Source organism: Sylvia atricapilla, chromosome 6, assembly GCF_009819655.1.
Source record: "Sylvia atricapilla isolate bSylAtr1 chromosome 6, bSylAtr1.pri, whole genome shotgun sequence".
NCBI classification, from domain to species: domain Eukaryota; kingdom Metazoa; phylum Chordata; class Aves; order Passeriformes; family Sylviidae; genus Sylvia; species Sylvia atricapilla.
In genome coordinates, this window is record NC_089145.1 from 18026995 (window position 1) to 18040958 (window position 13964).

General features: G+C 39.3%; 1 protein-coding gene across 2 annotated transcripts in view; it reads right to left on the reverse strand.

Moving 5' to 3' along the window:
• The window catches only part of LRRC56 (leucine rich repeat containing 56), a 58183-nt gene that overhangs the window by 42813 nt on the left and 1406 nt on the right, over window positions 1-13964 (reverse strand). Inside the window, exon 2 of one of the 2 annotated variants that reach the window (XM_066320988.1) lies at window positions 5597-5712. In XM_066320988.1, coding sequence (XP_066177085.1) covers window positions 5597-5712 — 116 coding nt within the window. Of the gene's footprint in view, window positions 1-5596; window positions 5762-13964 lie in introns of both variants that reach the window. The other variant, XM_066320987.1, reaches the window with a different exon arrangement.

Below are 13964 nucleotides of genomic sequence, written 5' to 3' on the forward strand. Positions count from 1 at the left end.
CCATGCAAAATGCCTGGCCAAATGTCTGGCCAGCTGGGGACTGTGCACTGGTTTGGAAAGCTTCTCTGACTGACAAGAAAAGCCAGTAAGTATTCTGTAAAAAATTGCAAGTGAGAAATACTTCTGTGCTTGCAGAGCTTCCCAACTGGCAGAGCAGTCACCTGGGGATGCTGGGAAATCCAGTTCAAGTCCCACTTGCAGCTATCTGGAAATTCCTTAATTGGCAAATAATATCTGTTCAGTCAAAACTGGCATACACAACTGATGTCTTCTCTCTTCCCCAGATTTTTCACATACTCTAAGAAAAGTAGGCATGTTGCTGAAGAACAAGTTGCATGCAGCTGTCAGAGAAATATTTCCAGCTGTGCATTTATTTTGCTGATCCTGGTTAATTTGGCTAAGACAGGAATTCCTGAGTGGTGAGTTTGTTCTCTTTGAATACTACACCTGTATGCAAATTCTAGATTCATGTCCATTCATGTGTTTATTGCTTTTTTTTTTTTTCAAATTCCCAACTCAATTATAATCTCTCCTTCATAAAAAAAAAAAAAAAAAAAAAAACAAAAAGGCTAAAACTATGACAATTTTTTTTCTAAGAAGAAAAATATTTTCAAATTAATAGGCCTTAAGTGATTCAATGAAAGGGAACAGAACTTCTCTGTAGCCCGACATCCAAACTTCCTTTCAAAATGGCTGAATGCTGCAGATGCCCATAACTAAAATATTTAGCTGTATTTCACTACTTTCTGCATATACACATAAATACATTCTTCTCTCATCTCAGATGAAGAGATTAGCTAGGTGCTATCAAAAGAGATTTTATTGACTTATATGGGAATTGTAGATGAGGGCAGTAGATACGAAATTTAAGTAGTGGTGGATGCATTAATAAAGATGTCTTTATTCTTGTGCAGAAAGCCCCAAGTCACACCAGCAGATCCACATCCTCATCCAAGGGATGAGCCCTTGCCTAGTCTTGCTATCATCAGCCCTTCACTGACTCATGCTGGGGATTGACGATCCTGACACCCTTTTTTAAACCAGTATTAAGGATCTGATGTGGCAAGTTGCTGGGAAATCCAACTATTGCAAACTTCAGCAGGCATGTAGGGCACCAGAAACAAGATGGGAAGTTTACTGATCTCCCAGAAACAGCCCATGTCACTTCTGTAGGAGGAAAAATATTCAGTTTCAAGTATGTGCTGAACTAATAGGCAGTCAGGAGCGGACAGGATAGTTGACATTCCTACATAGGTTTTTGCTTAGATTTGTTTTAAGGATTTACTTTCCCTCACAGAGACATTAAAAAAGGTATACCCCAAGATTAATTCTTTTTCCTGTCTAGAAATTAGGTGCACAGACAGTAGCTACAATCATTGCTTAAGATTGTGTCACTGGACATGGAAAAGTCAAGACTGTAATGTCATTTTATGTTAGTTAAGCACTGGTGGCTGTAAGCAAATGAATATCTGAGGTTTTTTTCATATAAAAGCATGCAGGAGTGTGTGCATGCATACAAATTCAAAGATTCCTGATGTGAAAATTTCAATGTAAAATGTCAGATGCCTAAGTAGCAGAATGAACACTAATATAGCAACTACAAGCCTTCACTACTGTAAAGGCATTAGTGTTAGGAGAGAAACTCATAAAAGGAAAGCTCTGAAACTAAAGGAGGCTCTGTAATTTTTTTTTTCCAGTTCACAGTATTACCTCTACTATCTGCTGCCTTGAGCAATCTGATCTAACTTTGAAACCAGATATGCTTGGAGCAGAAGATCAAACTGGCAGACCTCCAGAGGACCCCTCAAACCTTAAAAAAAAAAAATTATACATTTCCAGTGACGGATTCAGCAGATCCAAATTCAGGCAAATTCAGTTACTTCCATTCCCTTACTCTACCTAATTTATCAAGATTCTGCACTTTCTCAATGTCTAGTTTTCTTCCTCAAATCCATTTATCTTACAACTGTGAGGAAAACTTGCTGCAAAAGAAAGAAGGAAACAATTGAGCCATTTCAGCAAGAATCCAATCTGTTGTTCCTGGACCCTCCAGCATTTTCTTTTTCCCGTGAGGATGAGTGCATACCATATGAAATACACCCTAACCTCCTGAGCAACAAAACTAAACACCACATCTGAACATGTGCTCCTAAGTTTGGAAAACATGATTAGTTGGAGCAGGATCAATAAAAAGCAAAATTAGAGAATACTTCCTTTCTTCTCTAAAGATCACACACAAACGCAATTGGGTTTTATAATGTGACAATGTCTGGAAGATCATTTGACCTTGTAAAATGAGTTTCTTCTGAGAAGTGGAATGCTTTTAGTGGAAGTCAGGAAAAGATCCTTTGCAAACAGCAGGGAGAGGACAGGCGTTGATAAGACAAAATAAAAATCTGATTAAAGACAGGTGGCACCCTTAATTTCAGTTTCTCCACATTTAATGAAAAATCTGTGCCACGGTCCTAACAGAGTTAAAAATTAATTGCCCATTGTTAGCCAGTTTTCAGAACAAAGTGAGAATTTGCTCACTCTGGTATTCTACAATATCTGACAACCATGTGTAAGGATGGGCAGAGCAGGGAAATATTAACAGGAAAATAACTAGGAAAATATAGAGCTGAAAATATTAATAGGCCAAGTGCAAATGGAAAAGCAAGAATGCCTATCCATATAGAGGAAGATTAAAGAGTACACTAGAAAATTTATATTGATACTGGCAGAAAGAATAAAAATCACATCTAACGATACCAACCCTTGCATCAAAAGCTTTTGACCTGTAGCTTGGATGAAGGACATTAAAACATAAAAAGATGTTACATGATAGTGCAGCAAGAGAGCTGGCAGCAAGAAGAAACTGGAAGATGTGGTTAACATAATGAAAATATGGAATCATACAGGATTTGAAGTGAACTCCAGGCTGAAACAAAGCTAGAGAAGACTATAAACTCTGTGGAGAATGAGCATAAAGTCTAAGTGAGGGGATCTACAATGAAGAAAATGGGTAATGGTCCAATGGTTTTGTAGAAGTTGTCTTTTGTTCTACATGGTCCATCAAGGCAAAAAGGAAAGAAAAGAAAAATCAGTCTAAGCCAAACTTTACTCCCTTTGGAAGAAAACAATGCATCAAGTGAATAAAAAGTGAAGGAACACAAATGTCACAAGTTTTAGAGAGTTCTTAATAATGCAGACTGCTAATGGTTTCACTACAAAATACACAGCCATCCCCCTGGAAAAGGGGCAAAATGACTCAAATGTGCAGGCAGAAATGAGGCAGCAGGCCGCAGTCCAAGGTGCCCAATCTTAACAGAGTTTGCTCAACTAGACTTTGCAGCTTCCCCAAACTCAAATCGAACTGGTGCAAGACTATTCCTTGTCCTCACAATGGTCTAAGATGAGTATGTGTCTCAGAAAAAACCTTCCTCAGGAACATCCATAAGGTGTCCAAAAATTTGCCTACACAACACTACAGAACTGTGGCCCGTGCCCTTTACTTTAATGAGCCTGTATTTTAAAAGTCTATTAGTTTCCTTCTCAGAGCACTGCAATGGATACAATCAATAACTCCTAAAATATTCACAACAATATAAAATAAAAAAGATACTGCGATTGTATTGATTTAAGCAAGGCAACCTTCCAAACCATTTGACTGTCAATGACATGTGGGTCCTTAAACAATTATGCATGTGAAAACCTGCTTTGTATTAAATATTTGAACACTCTGAACATTTGCAAATCCAGAGAAAGTACATTTATGGCTGCAGTGGTTTCCATTTGATCAACAAAAAGGTCAGAGAATAGACAGAGGGGGTATGTTATTAAAACAAGCTATAAACACCGTAAATGTTTCCTTGACAATGTCATGTAATTTTTCCTCTGAGCAGGAAGTATCCCAGCTATGCCAACACAAATGTCAGATTCCAGGGCAGGAAGTAACTGTGTCCAGAAAAATTACCAGGACCATGTACTTAATTTGAAAGAATCTTTGAAATTAGACTCCTTACAAATGTTAACACCCACAATCTCATAAAAGGCAAAACTCAATTGTTTAACTGCTTATCTGTATTTTTTAAGAAGTTACACAATAATAAACAGCAGCTTCATGGGATGCAGGTAACATTGCCTTACATACACTTTTCTGCTTACGGTTTGCTGTGAACTACAAGCAGCAGAGGTTCAGAAAGAGAACTTCATGCCAATGAAAGAACTTCCTAAGGGTTTCATTCAGACTTGATTGAATTAGAGAGCAGCTGTTTAGGTTACTCTAATGGGCTTTGGTTCATGCCCTAACAATACAGACTAATCTGAGAGGTTCCCATCAGATTTATACAGGCTATTGTAGGCCACAAACACATTAGACTGCTCCAGTTCTATGCCAGGTTTTAAAAAAAGACCAAGAAATGGCTGGAGGTTCTCACATGGAAAGTGAATGGCATAGACCATACAACCATGCAACAATTTTTCTCCAGAAAGCTTAAAATATCCACTCTGCAGAAAGGGGTTTTTTGCATCTCCAACCATTTTATAAACACTAGAAGACTTGGCTAATTAGGGAACAATAGTTGTGTCTAACCTACAGCACATGGTCAAAATGGTAGCTGGAATGTAGTTTGGGAGTGGCAAGGGAGTGGTGTAAACCCGCAGCTGGAATATGCTCCCTGCGGAAGCTCGTGCCTCTCCCCTGGTGCAGCGAATACACGGGGGATTATGGATGCTTGTGATCACCCCTCTGGCTGTGGGGAGCACCTGAACCACAGCCTGGCAGCCCCATCTGTCTTTCACAAATGCTCCCCAGCACAAGAGAGATTCTTCTGTAGGTCTGCAACACAGAAAGTCTCTCTCCTCACGTCCTGCTCTCAACTCTCCCTTCCTTTAGCACAGAAGAGTGACATTTGGTCAGCTCATACACAGCCCACAGGATTTCACCCTTAATTAGTCCTGAGCAAGCACAATACAATGTGCAACCAAGTACTCTTTCACAAATATTTCACAAAGTGAATTCCATCATGAAGATTTCAGCATGTTACTCTTTCAACAGGCTACATACCAAAATCATTTCCCCCAGTCTAAAAGAAACATGGCTTTCAAATGTGCTTTGAAATTCCTTCCACTTTGACATGTATAGGAAGTACTTCAATCATTTCCAGAATATTTTAATTGGCTTCTTAGCAAGACAGAGGATTTCATTAACTCAGAGGGGGAAAAAAAGTGCTTTTTAAAGTTACATTTCCAACCTCCAGAACAAGATTAATGTAAATTCTTTTACTAATGCTAAGATTCAAGGTACTCCAGATGGCATTAAGGAGATCTGTGTAGACTATAATTATGCTACCTGTACTTTTTTTCATGCTGCTTCAAGAACCCTGGCAATAAACACAGTCACACTCATGCTGGGAATACTTTTGATATGAAACAAGATGAAAGGAAGACAAATATTTGATATATTTTCATTACACAAAATCTACTTTATGTAGAAATCTAAATGTCAGAGAGGCAACAATCCACAATCAGTACAATAGCAGTTGGAAGGTTAATACAGCTCTGTATATGCCAGTTTGCCTCTTCCACTTCATTAAAAAGTTGGATGTCTGCTCACCAGTTTCCTGGGGGAAAGATGTTCATCCATAAGAAGCTCTCCATCATCTTTAATCAGCGGACTGGGATTTGGGTTGCCTTGCCAATTCAAATCAGTCTCCTGGTCTTCAGATGAGCCTGGATGAGAAACTCTGTCAGGATTCCACTTCAGGTCCATCTCAACATGCTTTGAACAAAAGGATAACAAGCAGTCTGATTTTTCTACCCGTATTTATTATTTTCCTGTCAGCAAAATCTATTTTGACTTCTATTCCAAGACAGAAAATGCCTACGGAGATACAGGTTTCTGGTTTCTTTAATCAGCATGAACCCAAAGCTATGCATTAGGTAACACAAGTTCTTCCTTTTGTTCACCCTCAAGAGCTACCTGAGTCCCATGCCTCATTCAGCTTTGAGTGCGAGCTTTCACAGTAAACTGTTATTTGCAGGTATACAAGAAGCCAGGCATGCCTATAGCTCTTGTACAGTGAAGAAAGCTGAGAACAAACGGCTCAGGACACTCGTCCTTTCCAGCCTTCTCACTACTCCACTCTCCCTTCTCCAGTGTCAGTGAGCTTCCCATCCACACAGGCTCCCTACCTACCCCCTTCCTCTTAAGAAACATGAACAACACTCAGTAAAACTCCGCTGGACTCAAGACTGCAAGTACCAGTGCCAGTACCAAGACACAACCCCACCTCTCTCAAGCATTTTGAGTTTCGGCTGCAGGTAGCATGAACAGAATCCATCTGTATTTGCTGTCCTAAATCAAACACCCCAGCAGTGTTACTGACTCTAGGTTAGGCAAGCAATGGCTACTGACTTCTAGTTCTGCAGGCAGTCTTGGAGAAAATAAATTAAAAATACAACTTAAATAAAATTGTGTATGCTTCAAGTGAGAAATGAAATACAAAGTTTGAAGATAAAGCACTCCAACTGTGGTCATTCTTCAATTCCCAAAGATATCATTTTCACAGAAATATTAACAATTAACTTTGAAATATGAGAGTAAGCATATGTACACCCATTAGAGTCAAAAAGCAATCAGCTGTACCCAAATGGTACAAGCATTACTGTGATTTATACAGCTATTTACTACTACTTGGCAACAAGGAAGTGTCACAGCTGGAAACACTGCTGTAACAACAAAAGGCTAGACTAGAGAAAAGCCATCTTGCTCTGCTGAAGGGACACCTGCAGTTTTGTTCTGTTCTCCACTGCGAAGCAATATTTATTCTTAGTGCTGGAAAAGTAATTAAATGATCAAGCTAATCATAACTGGCTGACAAAGCATCAGTGGTGGCCAAGACCTGAGAATTACCACTTTCCTTCCTCCTCATACTAATAAACAGTTAAACACAAGAGTAACTTCTGTTAGGACAAATAAGAGTTCTGACTGCTCAGCTGGTCATCTCTACTTGAGAGGACTGACTTGGAGGTTTGGATCAAAGACTTCTTCCTCTGACCACTCAAGTCCAGTCAAAATTCTTCACTTGAACAAGAAAAAGAAATTCAGAAGATTCTGTGCTGTCAGAAAAAAACCATCAGCCCTTATCCAAACAAAACCAGCAACAAAAACTGATGATACTGCAGGGAGAAGTTTGGCATATCTCCTATACTAGGAAGGGAGGAACCAAACCCTCAGACTCCTAAGAGCTCCTGTACATTCATCAGGGCAGAAGAAGCTCACAGAAGGCAAACTCTATTTTTTCCAGGTCACTGCACCTACCTGGCAGGTACTCCTGCAGGAGAAGCTGACTGCTCAAATGTGTTACACGTAAGCCACAGCAATATTCAATAGCTAAAAAACATATTGAGTAACAAATTCTTCGGTGTCACACAACTCCTTTCAATCTTTCTTACTGGCTTATAAAAGAACCACCATAAAGTGAACTGAGTAGTGATATTTGCAGCTTCTAAAACCTCAATATGCCTATAGTAGGGTAAAGACAACTTTCATATTTCAGCCCATTAGGAGGGAAGACAGACCTCAACAACACTGTGTCTTGCAGTTTAGAAGAAAAGCTACAATACATAAATTTCTAGTACCTGTTTCTTTTTCTAAAGAATTCTAGAATTTCTCAGACTTTTTTCCCTCTACTTTCATTAGAACAGGTCAGTATGATTTAATCAGTATAGAGTCACAAGAGTCATCAGTTGTTCAAGAAAACTAAAGAATCTTCTGTGATATGAAGACCTTCTGATGTTGTCATTATTTTCCTAAGAAAGAATTATTTTGGTCAATAACCGATTTGGAGTAGAATATTCTTGTGACATAAATTCCAGAATCCTTTGCCAGTTTCACAAGACTTGTGTAGGATTGTGTGCAAGTACTGGCGGGTCTTCCCAATTCAAGTGAAGATTGTTATTATCCAGAGATAATCTTGTAGGTTATCAGAACAAAGTGGAGCAATAGTCAGAGAACACTGATGTAACGTGTGAGTGCAAAATGAGGTAACAGCAGGATTTTGTAGATGCAGGCTGAAAAGAGTTAACACACTTGCTTAAAGCAAATTACTGTTCTCCCTCTGTTAGGCCATCACCATCACATTTCAGAACATCCCCAAATCTTTGAAACATGTTGATACAGCATTTGCTTTAGGCTTGACAAGGAGATCAATTTGTGGCTTAGTATCTGAAGTAATACTTTGTTTTATACTTCCTGCTATTGATCTGCTCTTGTAATTACTGTAACATTGGATTAGTGAGGAGAAAAGTATTTTCATTACAAACTGTTTGAGATCAAGTTGAATTATTGTCAGCAAGCAAAACTATTTTTTACATGTTTCTATCACTTCAAAGCTTTCTTCAGAGAAGAAAAAATCCCCTCCTGATCAAAATAACATGCTCAAAATGAGATTGTAGAAAAATTAAGAGTGCAGGAATCCTAGTGGTGAGGTGCCAATAATCCATAAAATCCATGAACCTCTGAAATCTTCAGCACTGTGTAGGAGCAAGAAGGGTGCCTGGCACAATATTTGTCCTCCTAGAAACACAGGAGTTACATTGTTCATTTTCATCGGGTCCATATGATAAACCTTCAGCTCTGCCAAACACACAGGACAAGCCAATGCTGACCCAGAGCAGTGTCAGCCTCAGTGGGACAGTTCACAGGGACTGCAAAGACTTCTGTTGTCACTAAAGAGGTCTGAAAAGTCACGAACATCAAGATCTTCACGGCGAAGATGGTTGCATTGGCTGTATGTTGGATCCATTTCCTGGAAAGAACCATTCCCTCAGTTCTTCGTGGGACACACAAGGATGGAAGCTGACTGCACCTAGCAAAAACCTCCAGTGAATCCAGGGGACAGCACAGCAATACCAGTAAGCACATAAGTGTGTCAGGGGAAGAGAAAATGGCTGGAAAATAATGGAGTCTTTTACTGCATGGGAACACTGAGAAGAATAAAAGATTGAAAGAAACCAATGAATTAGTTTCTGCAGGTTTTGCATCAAAAGTCTTAACTTGGCAGGTTCTTACTTGTTTGGATAACTAGAAGCAAACAATCATAGAATGCAGGAGAAATCAATGACCAGAGCAATGAGATGGAAGATTTTGAATTCTACAAAGAGTTAACCTGCCAGCCTTCTCCACTGCTGCCACTCTCCTTACCCGAGTGAGCGTGTGTAATCACGGTAAGTTATTCAATTCACAGACATGTTGTGACAGTTCATTAAAAACTGCAGGACATTTTCAACATATAAATACCAGTAATAAAAACCATTATTAAAATTAAATGATCCTTGGAACAACGTGTTATTTAAAATCCCCTCAGAATACTGTAATTTTCTAGAAAGAAATTGGCCGAGAATAGTTATTTGATGTTCTTAGGGTCTGACAGTCTGGTAAGACTCCAAGATTTTATTTTCCTGCTACAAGATTTATTGAAGAGTCAGTGATAGGGCTCTGTATTCTTCATTAAATATATATTAATACACATTTCAAATTCAGCAATTGCCAGAAATGTTTGACTTAATATTAATTACAGCTTCCTAAGACTGGGAAAGAATCTCTGAACTGTGTGACTAGGCATGATAATTTCTAATGCAGCCTTCACATCACCTAAACATCTTGTCCAAGCAATTAAGTTACTGTTTAAAAACAAAATTTTAAAAAACCAAAACCACCCCAAACAATGTAATTAATCAAAATTTACTCTAAGAAAGGCAAATACCTCTAATATTAACATCCCATACATAAAGGAATCTCTACTGCCTCAGGCCAGCTTCTCAACCAGCACCCTCTCCTGCTCTGTGGCTACTCATGCATGAGTAACACAAAGGGTGCCACTTCAGTGGAGGCACTGCAGTCTCTGGGCCCATATCTATATTTTTTGGTCAGCAGCCAAAACATTCTCTAGAAAAAACACCTATATGAGAACCATTGTGCTATCTATCCCTTCATGACAAGAAGCTTGAACTGCAGACTTCCATTTCACTTGTATTGCATAATGTAATTTTTGGCTGTTTAATTCTGAATCAAAAACTACAGCAGTGCCCATACTGTTACCACTGACACAGAATGAAAACAAAGAATTCTGTATTTACTATGGATTTGACAAAATGTTTGGTTTACAAGTCCCAAGGGAACTGTGAGTGCCCTAAGTAATTTTGCACAAGTGCACTGCAGATAACCTCTTCTGGAAAATAACTGTTTGGGCAGCTGGAATTTACTATGATGTCATCAGGAAACTACTGTTACAATAATCCACCCATAATGGCAAAAACAGTTCCTGCAACGCTCATGTAATATAAAGCATCCTGCAACACATCAGTCTATTTTAGTGGGTGCAGCTTCTAAAAAGATGAAAAATAAGACACCAGTCCTGTTATTAATATAACTTCTTTTTTTGTGTGTATGGCTACACAATCTGATCTTAATCTTCTGGTTTTGTTAAGCAGAACAAGATAACAAATACTTCAGTAATGCTACTTTAATATCAAAGGATCATGCAAACACTATAAAGAGCATTCATAAATATTCCGCTTCTGTGCCCCACTAAAGAAAAAAAGCTTTTAAGGGAAAGTTGAATTATTAATATAAAAATATCCCATTGAATATAATTAAAATTTCACTGACTTTAATGACTGAATGCTTACAATTATATTTTGTGTAACTGTTCAGTCAATTTGAGGACTTGGTTCAAGCATCCAAACGTGCATACAAAGCAAGTGTACTGATTTATCTCATTGTTTACCTTCCTTATTTTATGGTTTTAAAAGCTGTAAGAGTGCTCTGACAGTTCTTCGCTATTAAATATAAATCCTGCTCTGCAATTTCCACAATCATGGCAGGTAAGCCTTGGGATCTGTCCCACAGACTCTTCAGGGAGAGCTCTTGGGAGCTTTGTGGACGATGTAATACCCCCACGCATGGAGCTGAGTTCACACTGTGCTGTCACTCAAAGCAGCAGCGAACCCAGAGAAGAAAATGCATGCTACAAACCTGGACAGAGTCGAGATTAAAAAATGTCTAATATTTTTTAAAAACATAACAGTAATAATAAAAAGGCAATGCCTTTAAATGCCACCCATTTCGCCTTTATATATCTACAGATTCAATGTAGATATATAAAATAATAATTTCATAGTTAAAGTTGCATATATAATCGTTTTCCCCCGAGATCCTGCTGAGCAGGGTGATGAGAACTGTTTTATCATATGAGCTGGCAATGCCCCTATATTGCATAATTCTGGAGCTAGCTTGCCAAATTTTTAAGGAAACTTCCTTGTCTGACCATCCAGGAGCCACTCTGGCAGTCACATTCCCACTGCCCCAGTCTTTCACTGCTGGGACCAAATCCCTCCACAGTAGTGGCCCCCGTGCCCCCATGGGTGCCCCTCTTGGGCCCTGCACACCTCACGCTGGCACAGTCAGACAAGGTTTGGCTCAGCCCTGAGTTTCCCTCAGCAGAGTCTCAGATGTCTGGATCCTCTAAGTAACTAAATCATGGTGCAGTAACACAAAAACTGCTCAAGCTGGTGCCTCTGCAGTAGGACCCCCAAAAAAGGAATCCCCAGGTTTTGTACCCTCCCTGCCTATGATAGTCTGGGGTCATTCTGCCGAGCCCTTGGCTCCTGCTGTGTCCCAGTGTCCAGTCACCCGGCCAGTGACATAGGTCCTTGTGCAAAGGGTCAGCACCACGGATCCCAGCCAGGGCACAAACCTGCAGCTGCACACCCAGCCATCTGTTCCAAGTGTATTTCTCAACAAAACATCCTCATAGCAGGATGTAAAAGCAGGTCACTCTCTCGTATATGTCCTGCTATATGTCAAAGAAAAAATAAACTGAAGTCAAATCAATTTGTTTTAGTTTTTAGAGTCCTGTGGTGGAAGGTGGTCAGTGGTAATTTCTGTCTGGCTACAAATGTTCATTGATTCTCTTTGTACTGCAAGTCTCCAGACAGTGGCTATGGATGAGTATGGATTATCTAAATCCTTGGATGAAACTGCAAAATGCTACAGATTGAAGGGTTTTCTTCATATACAGGTAAACTTCCTGCTAAAAGAAAATGTCTCAACACACTCTTCTACTATCTGTCCCCACAATGAGCCCCAGACAAGCAAAGCAGAGAGCAGGATATGGGGATGTCAGATGGACAACAGTGGTTGCGGAAAAACAGAGCTCCAAGGTACCAAAACCTTAACTCACAGGATTGCCAAATGCACTTCCAATTGTTTCAGTGGACTAGATAACAGTAAGTCCCTCACCATTTTATCAAGGTAGCCAAGGATCAGGAAACCACATTTAGCCCTTCACGGCGCCACAAAGTTGCCCCAAGCTTTTATCCATCAGTGTTCAGGTGTTAAATAAGGGAGAAATAAGGCTAGCCTTGCTAAAATCCTCTAGTCCTTAGGTAGGGGTCCATCAGATAGCTAATGACAAGGTACACAGGAATCAACATATCTGTGCTTGTCACACACAGAGATCCTGCCTTAAATGTAGATGTCACTGGAAGATGTATTTACCTACCTTGCATTCAAAAGGCATAATTCAGCAATTGCTTAAAAATTCAGATGCTGGGTATGTTATTAGGCATACTAAAAAAGGACATGAGCAAAGCAAGGTTTTGCAGAATCAGTATCTTTTCAAGATGAATGAATACATTCTAACCCATGGACTCAGAACTGAGTGACAGCCCAAAGCTGCAGAGAAGAAAAACTCTATGGTTTTGGTATTCACAGCAGTTTTAGGTATCCACCATTTTGAAGTATTTCCAGATTACAGCTAAGAAAAGAACAATTAAAACAGACCTTTTTTTTCCTCAGTTACTATTGCGTTGCATTTATGAGCCTTTTGAAATAAAAACTTCTATGCAAGATGAAAATGCATCATGTATAGCATTCCCGAGTTTCAACATACTCTGGTTGTCCTCAAACAATTTTCAGTCCATTTTGTTTGGTAATCGAGGTATTCGGAGCAAGAAATTCCTTCCTGACCTGCAAAGCCATTTGAAGAGTCACTGGGAAGTTTCCAATTTCCAACATGCTGCTCACATGGGACAGATTGTATAAAAAGAGGGATTCTAGATGAACTTGTAGAAAAACATTGACCAGTGGGTGATGCCACAGGAGCATATTTAGTAACAGACGCTGACAAAATTTTAGCAAGGGCAGAACACCCACAGTGAAAAGGAACCTTTGGAAATCAGTTTGGGCTACTGATGAGGTGGCATTGCAACCATCCTGCTGGGCCAAGGCATCTACTGTAGTCAGAAACAGATCCTTTAAAAACACTGTCAGAAGCAGAGATAGTCCAAAGTGATCCTTTCCCTGGCATGCTGCTGTAATTTCTGGGAATCAGTATCTTCCCAGTCCGAAAGGTGATTTATGTTCAACACTGAGGAGGTGTATGGGGAAGCAATTATTTGTCATGTCTCAGGACATGACAAATAGTCATCCAATGACTAAAGAAGACACAGAAATTTCATCAGGAAACAATTTTAAAAGCTGAGAAAGTGCATTTTTGCATTGTGTTTATTCAAATAGTTGAAGACAGGCATTGGCTGCTGGGAGGCTAAAATTAGAAATTAGGTCAACAGCAGTTAGAGTTATGGAGGATACATCCAACTGTCCATGCCATTCATTAGATTATAGCTTTCTTTTGCATCATCTAATTTCATCCCCTCTTCTCTCTGAAGCATTTAATGGAAAGAATTTCAGTTCTGCCATTTACCCTCCAGGATGATCAGCTTTGCACATGAAATTCAAGATATGGCCATAGAGACAGTACATGAACCTCCACTGTTTTCTACCCCTATTCTCAGAAGTTTTAACACTGTTTTTCTGTTTGACCAGCTGCAAGATTATATTCTCAGATAACAAGCACAATAGCTGAATGCTCTTTCCCAAGTATCAATAATTTATTTAAGCCCTTACATTCAACATA